Source organism: Limanda limanda, chromosome 5 (genome assembly GCF_963576545.1).
Source record: "Limanda limanda chromosome 5, fLimLim1.1, whole genome shotgun sequence".
NCBI lineage: Eukaryota > Metazoa > Chordata > Actinopteri > Pleuronectiformes > Pleuronectidae > Limanda > Limanda limanda.
In genome coordinates this window covers 13,831,879-13,848,600 of record NC_083640.1, presented here as the reverse complement: position 1 = coordinate 13,848,600, position 16,722 = coordinate 13,831,879, and the positions used below count along the sequence as shown (strand labels likewise).

The 16,722-nt window shown below is 44.4% G+C and overlaps 1 protein-coding gene across 1 annotated transcript; it reads right to left on the bottom strand.

The window, feature by feature from the left end:
• Window positions 1–2,072: 2,072 nt before the first annotated feature.
• Window positions 2,073–14,971, bottom strand: LOC133001937 (T-box transcription factor TBX5-like). The gene is made up of 9 exons (XM_061071657.1): window positions 14,811–14,971; window positions 13,652–13,798; window positions 13,211–13,305; window positions 12,750–12,869; window positions 10,921–11,068; window positions 9,408–9,560; window positions 7,831–7,922; window positions 6,525–6,778; window positions 2,073–4,250 (listed from the first exon to the last, which is right to left on the bottom strand). Exons 2-9 carry the CDS (start codon window positions 13,790–13,792, stop codon window positions 3,667–3,669), a joined length of 1,587 nt encoding a protein of 528 aa, XP_060927640.1. The 5' UTR covers window positions 13,793–13,798; window positions 14,811–14,971; the 3' UTR covers window positions 2,073–3,666.
• Between the last annotated feature and the right edge of the window lie 1,751 nt (window positions 14,972–16,722).

Sequence of the window (16,722 nt, the reverse complement as noted above, 5' to 3'; positions counted from 1 at the left end):
ATGTCTGGTGTCTTGACCGTGCACATGATCAAAACATATAAAAGAAATGTGTGTGTGTTGTCGTCTGGGCTCTGTGCCTCTGAGAGACCATCACAGGCGAGAAAGTTTGGATAAGGATGAGAATATGTAGAGGGCAGGCGGAGTGTGTGTGTGTGTGTGTGTGTGTGTGTGTGTGTGTGTGTGTGTGTGTGTGTGTGTGTGTGTGTGTGAAAGAGCGAGTGAGAGGCAGGGTGGAGATGTGGGGGGTGTCAGGGAGATAACGATAAGCACTACTTAGGCTCTTTGATCACAAAGGTTCATCCATCTACTGTCCAACCAGTGTGTCTGAGAAAGTCCTCCGCAGATGGTTTATACACAACCACACACACACACACACACACACAGCTTTGTACAGCTGTCTTAGTGAGGACACTCATTGGCATAATGCATTCCCTAGCCCCTTACCCTAACCCTAACCATCCGAACTTACTGCCTAATTCTAACCCTAACCCAAGAACCAAGTATTAACCCCCAAACAGTCCATTAAAGGGGTGTCACAAAGTGAGGACTGGTCAAAATGTCCTCACTTTGTGGGTTGTGGACTCAAACTGGTCCTCACAAAGATAGCTGTACAAGAGCACACACACACACACACACACACACACACACACACACACACACACACACACACAGACACACACACACTGTTTGATATTACTTTACCACTTTACCCAAAGGTTTATTCTCTCAGCTGACTCCCAGCCATACACTTGTCTCCACTGAGCTCTGTTACTGTACAAGCAGGCATGAAGCGATGCAATCTGTCTTGAGAGCTAGAGAGGCCCCCTGAGATCTTGCTCCCCACCCCCTCCCTCCTCGCCCTGGCCTGAATGTGACTGGAGACGAGGGGTTAAGGAGGAACAGACCCTCTGAAGAGCTGCCTGCTTAACCTCGGACCTCATGGTTTACAAGAGAGGGAGAAGGGAAGAGAGAAACAGAGGAGGGCGAAAGACGTCGGACACCTCGTAACAGCCATGTAACCAGGCTATTAAATGTAAATCCACTGGATTAGAAGTTCAAGGATTTAACAGCCTTTTTGAAAATAAATCTCTGTGTTGTGTCAATCGATCTGTTCTTTCAAAATAAAGCTCTCACTGCTGTAAACTCCGAGCAGGTGTACAGTGTGAGAGGTTAACTCGGCTGTGAGAGAAAACATAAGATGCCGGGTGAGACGAAGGGAGGGTGAACAGCAGTTTGTAGGACAAACTATAAGAGAGAGGGAGGACCACCACAGCACCCCCATACACCTTCCTTTGTCCTCCATCCCCAGCAGCCCCCCCCCCCCCTCCCTCCAAGCAGCAGGTTGACAGTGAAGGGCTCCAGCTGGTGGAGACTGAGGATAGCAAACAACCTGTCACAGATAAGAGCAGGCGGACAAGGTATGCACTGCGCCCACGCCATTATTTTTTCTTAAGGGGGGGAGGGTGCTCGCTGCTAAGTGGAAGAGATTGAGACAACTTATACAGTATAAGACACATGGTTAAAATCAGAACAATACTTTCTACATTGTTGAATGGGACAGTCAGACAATTTTGGGACATGGATGTTGGGAGAAGTAGCAGGTTAGTGTTGTTATATATGTTCTTATACAAGAGCAAGTGCATCCCAGCTTAATGGCTGCTGGATATAAGTGACAAAAATCTGAAGCAAAACTGTGTCTGCACAAATGTTTTCCCATTCACTTGTTAATTTCACCTCCCAGGTAAGTGATGTTTCCGGCACAGGTCTGAAGAAGGACCCACGAGTTGAAATATATATGTTTATGGGACCAGCAAGTGGTGTGTGGACATTCTTGTCTTCTGGTGCCGTTATCAGGTCCTTCATATTCATACATGCGTTGAAACTGATAAACTGCACTGCACTTAAAAGAGTTTCCACTCCCACGAGGCTGAACTTGCTTTAAATAACCGGCCAGGAATGTTAACAGTCCGTCTCTGCTGCGTTTGTGATCTGATGACAAAGAAGACGACCGCGAACCTTTGACTTACGCAACATTCTCTAAAATGTATTCAATTTCTGTATATAAATCTGTCTTTATTTTCCATAGAACAGAAAAAATGTATCACAATTACTTATCACCATTTGGAGATTGAGGGTGAAACCATGAAGGGAGCCTTCAGAAGAGAAACAAATATCTCTGAACAACACCTTGTTTTACAAGGTAACAAACAACAAAGCAATCTTTTTTTTTCAAAATCTAGAGTAATAAATACTATGAGCAGGAAAAATGCTATAAAACACAAACATTTTCATCTTTTACATCTCACTGTCACATACGCACTCACACACACACACACAAATCAAACACATATCAGAGAATGACGAGGATCTGCTCTCTGCACACGGATGGAGTACCTTCTCACATGTTACTGCATGTAAAACACCTGGGTGGAAAATATATAAAAACACTGCTTCAATACACAAAAATTAACCATATTTTGCACAACGGGAGCCACAAATGTTTCTTCACAGTGAACCATAAGGATGAGGGTCTTACCCAGATCTGCAGGGAAATGCACATGACCCAATCTAGTCGAAGTTTAATGCTGTGTGAGTATGGGAGGGATGCTTTAGATTCAAAATAAAGAAAAAAAACTAACTTAAACTAATTAAGAGTCGGAGCATCAACATGATCAGCACTGTGTGTCCTTGTGTTTCAAGGATCAACATTACTCATTAAAAACTCAGAAACAAACAATAAACGGGCAATAACACGCAGACATGAAACCCGCTGCACTCCAGCTCGGACTCGTCAGCTGGGGATGAAAACAGAGGCGCACGCTCATTGGCTGGCTGCTGGTGAGCGGAGAGGGATGATTGGTTGGCTGGGGGTGAATGAGAGGACAGCAGTGACAGCTGCGTGAGGCTGAGATGTGCATTTACCCAGAATGCAGTGGAAACAGTGTTTACAGGTCCTTCAGCCTGTAGCGTGGTCTAAACAAACTGTTTATCTCTGCAGTGCAGCGCCCGCAGCTACTACTGCCTGTCTCATTGGAAATTAACTCATAGTATCCTTGAGCCGAGCTGACACAGGCTTTACATACAAAGACACACACATGAACACATACGCATGCACGCAGACAACTCATGCCTTTTCTCCTTCACTGAGACTGAGCATGGAGCCATGTTTTGCTCCATTAAAGAGAAGAAAAAAATGACTCCCTCAGGCTCCGCTCTGAGAGCTGAGATAATTTTGGTCTGTAAATGTTACTGCCTGTCTGACGCTGGGTCACAATTTACATCCTTGACAATGCAAAGAGTGGGAGTCATTGAGAGGGGAAGTGTTGGGTGTGTCCGGAACAGGGCTCACAGTGCAAACATTTGGACGACAACAGTCTTTGAGTTATGAAAAGATGATAAACAACAACTTTGATCGTCCTGCGGTTATTATTTTTTTTCTAACATCTGAAGCTTCAAGTCCAGACAATCCACTGCTCCATCCAGCACAGGGGGAGACATGGCTAATAGATGAGAACTTTGTCACACAGCACAAGATCAAACTTTTCACAATTATATTACAAAGGTATGTATATGTTGCAGCATGTTCCAGAAGAGCAGAAAGAAGGGTCACTGAGTTCAAGACGCTGTGTCCTCTGGACAGTCATTCAGGTGTGTCCTCTGGCTCGGTTAGGAGGCTGCACTCCATTCCGGTGGACACCTGATGTGTGTTTGCGTCTCCAGGGTGTGGTACAGAGGAGGAGAAAGGTTGGGCGTGTAGCGAGGGAACTCTCTGAGAGGAGGGCTGATCTGCCGGCTGTGAATGTTTTGGGAGCTCTGAGATAGAGGTCCGGAGCTCTGGCTCTGATAGGGGTCGTGGGCGATGTGCTCTCCCAGCAGCGGAGAGCTCTGGTGGGCTATGGCACTGAGTCGCGAGCCCTGAGGGCTGGAGCTGTAGGGAGGGTGAGGGGTGTAAGGTGGGTAGGGCTCCATGGGGGTCATGGCAGAGGGGAGGGGACAGGCGTATGACCAGGATGCACAGTTGAGCTCATCCAGTCTGGGCTCTGAGCTGGCAAACATGCAGGCCTGACGCTGTCCCATGTCTGAGCTGTAGGGGGAGTCAGTGAGACCCCGAGCAGTGTTGTTGGGTAGACCGGTTGGAGGAGGAGGGAAGGATGAAGGGTGATAGTAGGACTCGTCCTCACTTGGTGAGCTGCCACTGAAGGGTTTCTTGTACTGGTGCTGACGGTTTCCTGAAGGGCAGTTCTCCTCCGCTACAGACACACACACAGAAAATGTTATGTTGCTTTTCCATCTGCAAGTTCCCACATTAGACAGTTCAATAGCCTAATCTGTCTATTACTTCAATAGACAGAATGTATATGAGAAGTCAAGTTCATTTTGGCTGCTTCGTATAATATTAAATCAAATAAAAAACTAAAAACCACACAGTTCATGTCTATAAGTACCAGCTAATGCAAATCATGTTTTTCTCCTTGAGATCAACTGCAGCTTTAGAAAATGCTTCTTGTTATTATACTTCATTTTTTTCCCTCTGAAATCCATGATCTAAAATGAGAGTGTGGAGAGATGGCTGCACTCATTGCTTCTGATTATCTTTTAGTTGTGGATTATTAAATCAGAATGAATCTGTAAATAAATGCACATGAATAAATCTGATGCAAATTTCAAAGTGTACAAACACAATCTGAAAGCTAGCAACAGCACAAGTGACCGTAGAGCTGGGGTTTAAGTTGATGTCTTCCATCCCAGAAATACAAAAGGAGGTTTGCAAACTGTCATGTTGAGAGGAGAAAAAAGCAATTATATCAAATTAAAAAAAAAAATCTTTAAGCAGTTGTTGATCTCCATACATTTCAGAAGGCTCTAAAAACCTTGAAGAGACTTCAATTCAATTTAATAAAAAAAGTAAATTTATTTTCCTTAATTAAATGATCCTCATTACTGTGGTGGTTGGCGGACAGGCATCAACAATTTTAAACCTGTTCTAAACTTGTGTAAAGTTTAGATAGTAAAAACTGTATTCCGTGTTTATTTGTACTCAAAATAGACAACTACAATTGTTGTTTTTCAATCTCTCTTTCAATTTTCCAAAACAACAACATTTGGACTCACACAAAGTAATCTCTCTCACTGACCCACACAAGGTGTGTGGTGACGTATTTATCGGCAGAGAGCCTTCATCCTCTGCCCGTATTTTCTCATTTTCTTCTTTTAGGATGTTTCTGGGCTGCAGCTCTGGGGCAGAGGGGGTGTAGCCACGAGCCAATGAGGGGATAGTAAAATTCACACATAAGCACCAGCATTGAAGTTTACAATACAATTGCTCTGATTGAAATAAGTGTGGGACTTGGAAGGAATTTAATTGTTTCGATCATCTTTGCATCTGTGAAATCCAATTTATTTTTATATCGTTATCAGGCAAATGCTCTGTGACTCTTCTTTGTGCCTATTATTTAGAAATGTGAAGAGTAATTTGAGACTAATAATGTTATGTTTAGATAGATTCCTCATCTCGCTGCTCTCATCATCAGTCATCTCCACTGTAGTTTTTGTTAAGTCTTTCTGTCGAGTCTCACTTGAGTCGGAGGTGTTCGAGTCCCAGATCATCGTGCAGGAGGAAGAGTTTCACGAACCACCAAACTGCTACAAAGTACAGAGACAGCCCCTCTGCGTTCTGCTAACTGAGTTTAGTCGACCCGCTGAAAGGGTCAAAACCAGCCTTCTGCTGGCAGCTGCTGAAGCACATTGTCTTACACTGCATTGTTAATCCTGAGCCTCCTTAAATGGATTTACTGTTATATTGGTCAGGTTATAGAAGTGTAACTGGAGACGACATGGTAAAGAGTGGCAGGGATTCAAGGCAACGTTCAAACCTGGCTTGACCATCATTAATCAAAGACTTTTTCCGAAGTCAAGAAGAAACTGTGTAAATGATCAGCTTGTTGACTAACAGTATTCTACTAGAGATACCAATATGCAATAAGCCCCTTTTTTGTTAATTCTTGATTTGTTGTCCTCAGTGATGGATGTGAAGCTGTGTGTGGAAAAATCTAACAATTAAATAAATTGTGATTTATTTATATTAACATTTGTTGATATACACGTGTATGTATATAAAATGTAATGTTTGTTTGACTGGGACATTAATTCCTATGACTTTTACCTGAAGCAGTTTTTTTCTATTCACTATGAATATTTTCATAATGAGGGAAATGATCAGTCGTTCCCATTATTAAAATAACTATTAGTATTAAACAATTCAAAGTAGGTCAGTGCTGCATTAGTTTGTTAACTGATGGCATATTTTTTACAGCAAAATCAATCAAATTCAATCAATCCATCAAACTTTATTTGTATAGCCCATATTCACAAATCACAATTTGTCTCAAAGGGCTTTAACAAGGTGTGACATCCTCTGCCCTTAGGAAAAGCCTACAAAAAAAACAACTTTTAACAAGGGAAACATAATACTACTTGAGCATTACTTGGTGAGCTGAGAGCAAACCCACGCAGCGTCCTCCTACCTTTCCTCTTGGTGCAGTGGTAGACCTGTGGCTGCTGGCCGGGCTGCAGGTGAGGGTGAGGCAGGGTGTAGTGTGCCGGGGGAGGACCAAGCAGCTCCTGGGGACTGCTGCTGCTCAAGACGTTCTCGCAGCCGAAGGGGGATCCGGCGGCCTCGGGAGAGACCCTCAGACCCCGACCCTCCCCACAAAACGGACTGCCTGTGGGGCAGGCCCTCTGGCGGATGGAGCTGCGAGGGACCACTGGGTAGTCCTTGCTGGAACAGAAACAGAGAGAGATGGAGAATATCAGCAGGAGCAACGATTTGCATCTGCTGTTGTTATGGCCTCAGGTAGGCTGCATGCTCAGAACCCGGTGCCTTGTTAGACTCAGTGCTGCCATGTTGAGTTGTTTGTGATCTTTTTTTTCCTCTTTTCCTTTTCTTTTAAGTTTACTCTGTCGCTCTCCATCCTTTCAAATCCCATCTCTCTCTGAGCACACTGCCCTCCCTGTGAACTCTGTGGTATGTAGGGGACAGCGGGCCACATCTCCCTGACTCTCGCTGAGCTAGTGACACACTCTCTCTCTCTCTCTCACACACACACACACGCACTCACACACACACACAGAGCCAGTGCTGCTGTGAGATAATTTGCTTCTCTAAAAATAAACATCCATCCCTGTCACTTCAGATAGACTCTCCTCCTCTCCTCTTCCTCTCCTCTCCACCAGCCACAGCGGCACAATAACACAGTTGCCTGCTGTATTAAATACCACCCTCCCTCCTCCTCCTCCTCCTCCTCCTCCTCCTCCTCCTCCTCCTCCTCCTCCTCCTCCTCCTCCTCCTCCTCCTCCTCCTCCTCCTCCTCCTCCTGCTCTTCCTCCGGTCTCTTTCCTCTCCCTCCCCTCAGTAACGGCCTCTCTCATTGGCTCGTTAAAATCTCCTAAACTGCCTGCCACAACAGTGCTTGAATGGAAATTAGTTTGGCACGCAAACGCACGCCATGTAAGGGCATCAGCTAATCAGCAGTGACCGTTTAATGGAAGAGCAGCAACGTGATATCATCGGTCTGTCGATGCAGCGCAGGATCTGGTGCTCGGTGCACGAGTGTCACGTCTGCGCTGCACGTTTCAGACGAGGTTTCAGGCTGAGATCAACCTTCAGGTGACAGTGGCTCACGTCTCTTTACACCACTTGGCTTCGCTCACACACGCACGCACGTACGTCTTGGAGCATATGTACACCATCATAACAACCCTCGCCCCCGGGGTGAGGGAGGAAAAAGAGAGAGGACCAGATTTTGTTTCCCATGCGTACTCTGTACTCACCCCTGTAGCTTGGCCATGCGGTGGAGCTCATTGTCGTCGCTGCCTCTGAAGCCCTTTGCAAAAGGATTGTTCTCTATCTTAAGCTGTGTGATCTGAGGATGAGACACAGAAAAGCTCAGACTCTGGAGCTGCAACACAGGATGCTCTCACACTGTTACACACACACACACACACACAAACACACACAGCAGCATGTTCAATTTTTAAGACAGAGGCCCTGCAGATGTGAAAAGCGGCCCCAGTGAAGTTCTGCACGGCCGACATTCCTCAGCCGCTGACGTTTCTAGCGAAGCGGACAGTGTTCTCGCCAGCTGACACAGAATAAACTGTTTACCCAAACAGTCGCCAGGTTTGAGGGTTTCGAGCCAAAGCTTTTAGAGGTCCAGAGCCGAGAGCTTTGATGTTAAGTCCTCAAACTTTTCTCACTGATGTCATGGAGGAGACCTTGGAGTAGTGAGGGAGTTCATGCGGCTAAAGACCGTGTCCATCACACCGGCGGCAAGTGGACTGGAAATCTGACACGAGCTCAGGTCCAAACAAACTTTGAAGTGCAGTTATTAGTGATACTGACCTCAGCTTTACACCACTGGCTCAACAACTCTTCCATGGGCGAGAAGATAACTATTAGTATTGAAATTTGTAATTAGAAAAAAGAGCTTGACTTTTTTTATTTCTGTTACACAAATTCTATACACCTATATTAACAATTTGCTAAATTTAAAACAACTTCAATTGTGACTTCAAAACCATATTACTGCTAATAATAATTATAGTTATATCCATTAGTTAGTCTGTTTTTATAATATTACATAATGTGCAAGAATATATTTAGATTAAATTAGTATGCAGTAAAAAAATGTTTTAAATACCATATTAACATTTGACAAAGTGAGCTGCCTACAAGCTATACAATGTAGAAAATTAGGAAAAGAATATCTAGTTCAATTGTATTTATTTAGGTTAGTTTTTGATTGTGGTGATATGTGATAGAATTAGCTGAAGACTTAAACAGAGACTTCAGCAATTTGTCTATCTAACAAACAGAGAGAAAACTGGATCAGCCAAGATCAAGGGGAAAAAACAGGTCATTACAGGCTGTCACGCCCACACACACACACACGCACGCACGCACGCACACACCCACACACTTTCTATGTTTGTGTTAATGTCAGTATTTTGTATCCCGAAAGTAAAAAAATGTCGTCATTGTTTATGTGTCCTTACAAGTGTTTGTAAACACTTCTAAAAATAGTGTGTGTGTGTGTGTACGTGTTTGTGCCCAGTGACCAAAGGTAAAACTTAATGCACTAATCTAAATGTGACGGTAAAACAGATCTGATTTGAGATCAGTTCCCATAATTATATCAATGCACTTCATACTCCAACACCAATGTCTAAACATCATAAGAGTATTGTTATTATATTTGTAGTGGGTGAAACAAGTTGACCTTACCTATGTTCTTTAAAGCCTTCAACATTTCACTGTTGTTTTTATCCATAAAAAAAGGTGAACCTGCCGCCCTTCTAAAACATGTGATAGTTCATGACTGTGGAAACTGTCCCTGCACAAAGCCCACCTTGTGGTTCTGGTAGGACGTCACGGCGATGAAGGCGGACTCAGAGAAGACGTGGGTGCAGAAAGCTGTGTTCTTTGAGCCGAAGCCATTGTTCTCGTCTGCCTTGACGATGTGGAGACGTGGCTGGTACTTGTGCATGGAGTTGAGTATTATCTGCACGGGGGGAGAGATTGAGAAGGTGAGGCTGACAGAACTGTCAGCATCTGCTGGTGTGTCAGTTTTCAGGAAACACACACCAGCAGATGCTGCATGGGATCCGGTGGTTCGAGAACATGTGGAAGGTATAAGCCCACCTAGAGTCAAGATAGCCAGATTCCTATACGCTGACATGACACTTTAAGACAGAGATTCATACTTTACATACCAGCAGGATCAGAATGTTCGAGTCCAGATGAAACAGGAATTAATAATTGATTGTTTTTTTTATGTATATGTCACCTTTCTCTAAGATTTAAAAACAATGTGGGCATGAGTTCTGTATGCATAGGAATAATGATAGATTGTTATATTGTTGTTTTGGTTTAAAAAAATACTCATGATGGTTTTATTTTCATGTGAATGTCACAAAATATTCTTATTTTTACCAATGCTGCCAAATTAAAATAAGATGCAAATATATATTGATTATTTTAATCTATTTGTCAAATATGGCACCTGTGAGGGTTTTTCCTTAAACCCAAACCAAAGAACACCGATACACTGCAGGAATGTCTTTATTCAACAGGTTTTATCATTGTTAAATCTATAGCTTTAACATATCAGTGGTGCAACAACAACTCTAAACTATTTCCCACGACGCTGACAACTAACAAACTCCACAAGTGCGTTTTAATTGGAGCGCGCTTGTTTTGGGAGCTCAGTTTAATCGCGGTGACGTGTCCGCCGCTGACATGCATCAGCTAATGGAATTTAAATTCTCTGAAACCACAGCCTCTCATTTCCCAGGCCCGAGAAGAGCGCGATTCTGTCGGTTTCTGAGCGCGCATCCTGAGAAACGCTGTGGATCACGTCGTGCAGGCTGCAACGCTCGGCCTCCTCCCACTGGGACTGTGTGGTGGGGGTGTGGGGGTGTGTTGGTGTGTTGGTGCTGCAGGAGGGAGACTGGTCCTGAATCAGTCTGAAGTGTGTCCCTCCTGCTGATTGGAGCTGTGTTCTATGTGCCGCCAGCTGCAGCGCACCTCTGAACCAGCTCCCCTGGTCGAGGCTGTACCTGTGCGTTTGTGTAATCATTCTTCTCAAATTAAAATCACCACTCAGAGTTATTTATGTAAAAAAGCACACTGTGGGTGTTTGTGGTGAGACCAGTGTTCGTGAGTCTGAGACTTGTGTCCTCATGTTGTATTTTTAAACGACCTTTTTATTTGAAGGTTTAAAATTAAGGGGCCTGCCACAATATTAACTTTCAAATAAAAAGGCAGATAAGGAAAACACACTCTGCTGTCTGAACTGTGCCGACACAAAGATCCACAACAAGCAAAAAATAAAAAATAAAAATGCTATAAGAGAGACTCACGTGTCCAAACGGGTCCAGGTGGTTGTTGGTGAGTTTGAGCTTCTGGAAGGAGACGAGCTGGCGGCTCCAGTGCGCCCCGGTGGCCGGAGAGTCCGGGTGGACGTAGAGCCTCCCCGGCATCGCGGGCTCTGCCTTCCCCGTGACCGACCTACACACAGCCGAGACAGATACACGAGTAGTCAGAGCCTGGCCCTCAGTGGGACACAGGGGTCTGTCCTGCCCTCAGTGGGACACAGGGGTCTGTCCTGCCCTCAGTGGGACACAGTGGTCTGTCCTGCCCGGCGCCATGTGGTGCAGACAGGAGGCCTGTGCCGCCGGCTGCATGCAGCAGAGGCTCGATCTGCTGCTTTAATTAGACAGACACGAAATGCAACGTGTTCTGCTGAAGTTTACGCAGATAATCACATCTGGACATTGGCTCAGTGGACTCAAATGAACTCGACCTATTCCAAAGTCGCTGTGGCCTCTCTGCAATTTCTCTTCCGGAGAGATGTTGTGTCAGGCGCCACAAACCGTGAACCTCAAGCTGCTGATTTAAATCACCAAACACTGGTTAGAACCAACTCATCTTAACGTTAAATATCTACTTTCTCTTCCAAACAGAATCTGAAGAAGAGACGTAAAGTCAGGACTAAAGAATATTTCACCTCTGAATGAAAAAATAAAGGCCTTGCGGAAATAGTGCTGATATAGCCTGTTTAATTTTTATTTGAATTATTAAATTACATATTATTCTTTACAGATACATTTAGTCTGGCTGGTATTTTAACTATAAAAGACTGGAAGGTCAAATAACGTGACCTGGGATTTAAAAGAAAGAAAGAAAGACAAAGGACAAAAATTATTTTCCCTGTGTGACATCTTGCAGCAAATGTACAGTCTGTTATATTTCAGGAGATTGATCGCCCTCACCCACATAAACACACTAAAAACTTTATCCGTGGAAAGTGCCTTCAGACTCGCACCGACTTATCTCCAGAAACACCGAGCGCCTCCATTACGCACTGAGCTGGGACTTGTAGTGTCATTGCGAGTTTATCCCCCCCAAAAAACCTCCAGTTTCCGGCCATGTTACACAGTAATAACCAGTGTCTGATGCTTTGAGGAACAAGAGCATTGACGGCTCTGACTGTAGTCTGATCGGATTTACCCCTCAGCGCCACACACACACACACACACACACACACACACACACACACACACACACAGACACACACACACACACACACACACACACACACACACACACACACACACACATAGAGAGAGGAACGGGAGACTTTAATCCGGTCTGTGTCGTCTGTCCGCCCGGTGAACCCTTCACACTCTGATTCAACCGACAGACAGACACAGGGGGAAACACGAGGAACTAGGCCAAGCCAGTGCAAGGAGAGACCACTGTGTGTGTGTGTGTGTGTGTGTGTGTGTGTGTGTGTGTGTGTGTGTGTGTGTGTGTGTGTGTGTGTGTGTGTGTGTGTGTGTGTGTGTGTGTGTGTGTGTGTGTGTGTGTGTGTGTGTGTGGAGATCGAGTGGACACGGTTTACCACTGATGAACTGATATTTCTGACCAGGCCCAGATATCAAAACACCAGAGAGAACTTATAAAAGCCTTATATGAGAACCTGTGGTGATCAATAAATAGATATATGCTTTTATTTTTATATATAATAATAAGTCAGTAAGGAGGCTGACCATTGCAGGCCAACTGCTCCACAACATCTCCATCATTACATTATAGTCTACACTTTTTTTTTATAGTCCCCCAAACATTACTTTTAATGTTTAGTCAGTTACTTGTATAAATATTTGAATATTTGCCGTGTACCAACCATTTGTTGTCGGAAAACTTGTAGCGGTGGTCATCCGCGGGGACAATGTCCATGAGGAGGATGTACTTGGTTTTGGGGTTGAGGCCTGTGACCTTCACCTTGTAGCTGGGGAACATCCTCCTACAGAGAGCACACACATCCAGGAATTCAAAATTATAGATCAGCACTGACCTCACAGCACAAGCAGATTAGACATGAATTTGGTTAATCAAATTAATACACACACAGGCCTCAGAAAGAAAACGTCCCCTGAGGACATTCCAACATGCATTTTGTACATTTTGTCCCAGGAATGAAGTTTGGAGAATGTACTTCACAAAAAAACATACATGTTCATTAATTCCACCCAACAATGTTTTAATTGAATGTGTGGCCTCCTTAAAAAATAAAGACATATGATACATTAAATAAATATTCCTTTAACAGGCTAGGAAATATATAATAGTTTCTTCTTCTTCTACCTTCCAGCCTTGGTGATGATCATTTCAGTTCCTACTTCATCGAACTTGGTCCAGAGTTCCCTGTCATGAAGGAAAACTTTGATTCCCTCCATCCCCTGCAATGAGGAAATATAAACAGTGCTCACTGTTACATGGAGAGGAAACCTCAGAGAACAGGACACACTGCATATTAAATTATATTGTACAAAAAATGTATTAAATTGTTTAATGTATATATAGTAATTTTATGATAATTCGTGCACTTCAAATAAAGGTTATTGAAACCACGGTAAATTCAAAATTTTATAAGAAGCAGTGAGTTGAATATTTTTTCCTTTGTTCTGCACATCAATAAAAAAATGAGGATTCATTTTATTTACACAAAACACATATCGACTAGTTCATGAAGCCAGATGAAGAGAATAATAAATGTATATTCTCATTCAGCTCAGCGGTGTGTACCTGTGGACTGGACGCTGTCTGCGGGGACGCTGGTGCGTTTGAGGTGAAGCTGGGATTTTCCTGTTTTGTCTGTTTCGGGGAATCCATGCAGTCTGAGTCCGGACGGTCTGCAAGGCCGAACTGGTCCCCTCCGTTTGCCATGTCCCACTGACACAAACACACACACACACACACACACACACACACACACACACACACACACACACACACACACACACACACACACACACACACACAGAGGGAGAGAGGTCATGATTATGTGCATTTGTCTTGGTTTGAATTTGGTTTCTCTTGTTCCACACATAAAAAATTAATATGAAATTGTTCTATGACAGCAAGCGGTTTGTTTGACTGTGTGTGAATGTCACTGAACATATTTCATTTCATAGTTCACGGCCTGTAAAACAAATAATTTGAATTATAGCTTGAATTATGTTTGGGCAAAGTCTAAAAAAATCTATGATACAAATATTAAATATAATTTTTTTCTAATCAACATAGACAAATCACGGATTTTATTTAACTTATAAAGTCTATTAAACAATAATCAAGTCTAATAATCTGATATTTAGGAAGAAACGGTTATTGTTACAGGACACACACACACACACACACACACACACACACACACACACACAGAGGCGGCTGACCTTTACTGATTTATTTTATGGTGAAAAACGAAAACACAATTTAGAGCAACCTGCAATCTTCTCTTTGCAAAGTGGCCCCAGGATAATTACTAATATTACATTACAATGGCGGACACGGACTAATCCAATATCCTGATTAAAGGCTCCCACTTAAAAGGAGATTAAATGTGCACGAACTTGCACTTTAACATTGTTTTCGAAGAAGGCTGAAGGGTGCAGCTCCTCATGCAGCTTTTTATTGATCATGTATATTCAAATCTGTGATATCGAGATGTCCAGGTGGGATTGTATTACATTTATATAAATTACACAATTGATCCTTTCCATTTCAAACATCTGAAACCTCCATAATGGTTAATCAGCTGTATAGTGCGAGTTAACTCCACCTGCTGTTTAAAATGGAAGCAGCTCTTAATGGTGCACATCACTGACATTAAAGTAGGGAGCCCAGATTCAGTCAGTGGCGTGTGTGCGTGTGTTTGGGAGGGTATCTCTCCGGGGCCCTTTACCTCACACACGCTGCCCTGCAGGCAGCCCGCGCATCCTGCTCCTGCTCCTCGCTCTGATTTCCCTTCAATTACTTCTCTCTCTTTTTCCTTAAATCCAACTCTCCAAGTGTCTCCGTGTGTGTAGCTTCTCAAAAATCCACCATGTTCCCCGAGCAGCTCCAAAAATCCCAGCGGGTGGTTCCTCCGTGCGTCCGTCCCCCCCCCTGCTGCCCGGCCTGACGCGCGGCTCGTCCCCGCTACTGCCTCCCGTCCCCTCGGGCTCTGGTTGCCCCTCGTCTCTCTCTCTCTCTCTCTCCTGCCCGGTGCCCTCTCGGTGGCGGAGGCAGCCCTGATCTGAACCCCCCCCCCATCACATCCCCCACTACAAATGGAGTCAAGTCCGCCTCTCGCACTCTGCCCTCCCCCTTCTGCCTGCTCCGCGCTCCCATTGGTCCGCACGGCGCGTCGGTCTCTGCAGCCCGAATCATGGCTGCGACACTGGCCAATCACACACACAGACTCATGGTCATGCACACACACACACACACACACACACACACACACACACACACACACACACACACTCACACACACACACACACACTGCATGTAAGACCCACGCACTGAGCAATACGCACTCGGGACTCGGGTCGATGGTTATTTATTTTTCAAAAACAATTCTCACATTAACTGTTTGCCACTGCAGCATCAGTCATACACACTACTGATATCAGGTCACACCACAACGTGACCTCGGACTGATTCGGTGCCACTCTCCTTTCTGTAATCTGTAATTACACGTCTGTGGATATCTTGAAAATAAATGAGAATCCATTCGAACTGTGGCAGAGCAGAGAGATTGTTTAAGAGGTGACAAAATTTTACTCTGACAATAATTAAACCTGATTTGAAAGGAAGCCGACAGAGACTTAACCAGAATCCAAAAGGCAATGGTGGTTTTGTTGTTTTACGCAGAGCTTAACCATGGTTACTCATCTCCCATCCCACATCACCCAAAGATGGTTGACAAATACATGACAGGGTTTATTTTGACTGGTGGAGAGGGCACTGCATTATCATCATCATAATCAGTCTTTTTATGTATGCCAGTACCTACAACATAAAAACATCCGAGTGGACTTGGTTTGTGAATTTCCTAAAACAACAAAACCCCACAGCCCTAATCTCACATGACGGACACGCATATTATCTCACAGTAGATTACAGATGCAGGCAGCGGAGGCCTGTAGCAGCAGCGGCGGGTTGATGCGAGGGCGCATCACTTTGACTGGATTACTGGAGATCCCGGAGGCATCCAGAGTTGAAAGTTGACGGGGTCACCAGCGGGTCAACATGCCGGATCCCTCCGTTATCCATATTTCTACCGATTCTAAACAGCCCAGCCCCCCCCCCCCCTCTCCTCTTTCCACGTTCCTTCACCCAGCCTGGCACAGTCTAATTTACAGTGATTTGTACAGATGTAAGCATTGACCTACGAACCGTCCTCCCATTATTAATTAACACGGAATGTGGAATATGTTTCCGTAGCTCAGTGTCGACATGCATGCCAAGACGCACATGATCCAAAATAACCTGCAGCACAAATTACCGTAGTTTGCTAGCACTACATTTAATTTGAACGTTAAACCAAACATCACATTACATATTTTAAAATAAATACTTAATCAAATTGGAATATGTAGAGGAATCTTGTGCGTAAAATCGCCCTTTTACGCGGGAGAATTTGTCGTTTTTTGCGCACATGCATGCGTCTACACTTTGCGTGAAAAGCATCAACAGCAGCTCTTACCGTGTTTAGATAGGAATCCGAGGATGAGAGACCTTCTCGTCCCCAGCAGCGCGGTGCAGAGCCTCTCCTGCCCAGCGCAGCCACACGCGGGGGAAGCAGTGAGAGCCGCTGCCACTGGGCGAG

Excerpts from the sequence above, each read along its gene's own strand:
- LOC133001937 (XM_061071657.1), bottom strand. The coding sequence starts at position 13,792 with ATGGCAAACGGAGGGGACCAGTTCGGCCTTGCAGACCGTCCGGACTCA. Across the intron at positions 12,870-13,210 it reads ATCATCACCAAGGCTGGAAG|GAGGATGTTCCCCAGCTACA; the intron begins GTAGAAGAAGAA and ends TGCTCTCTGTAG. Across the intron at positions 4,251-6,524 it reads CCACTGCACCAAGAGGAAAG|CGGAGGAGAACTGCCCTTCA; the intron begins GTAGGAGGACGC and ends GTGTGTCTGTAG.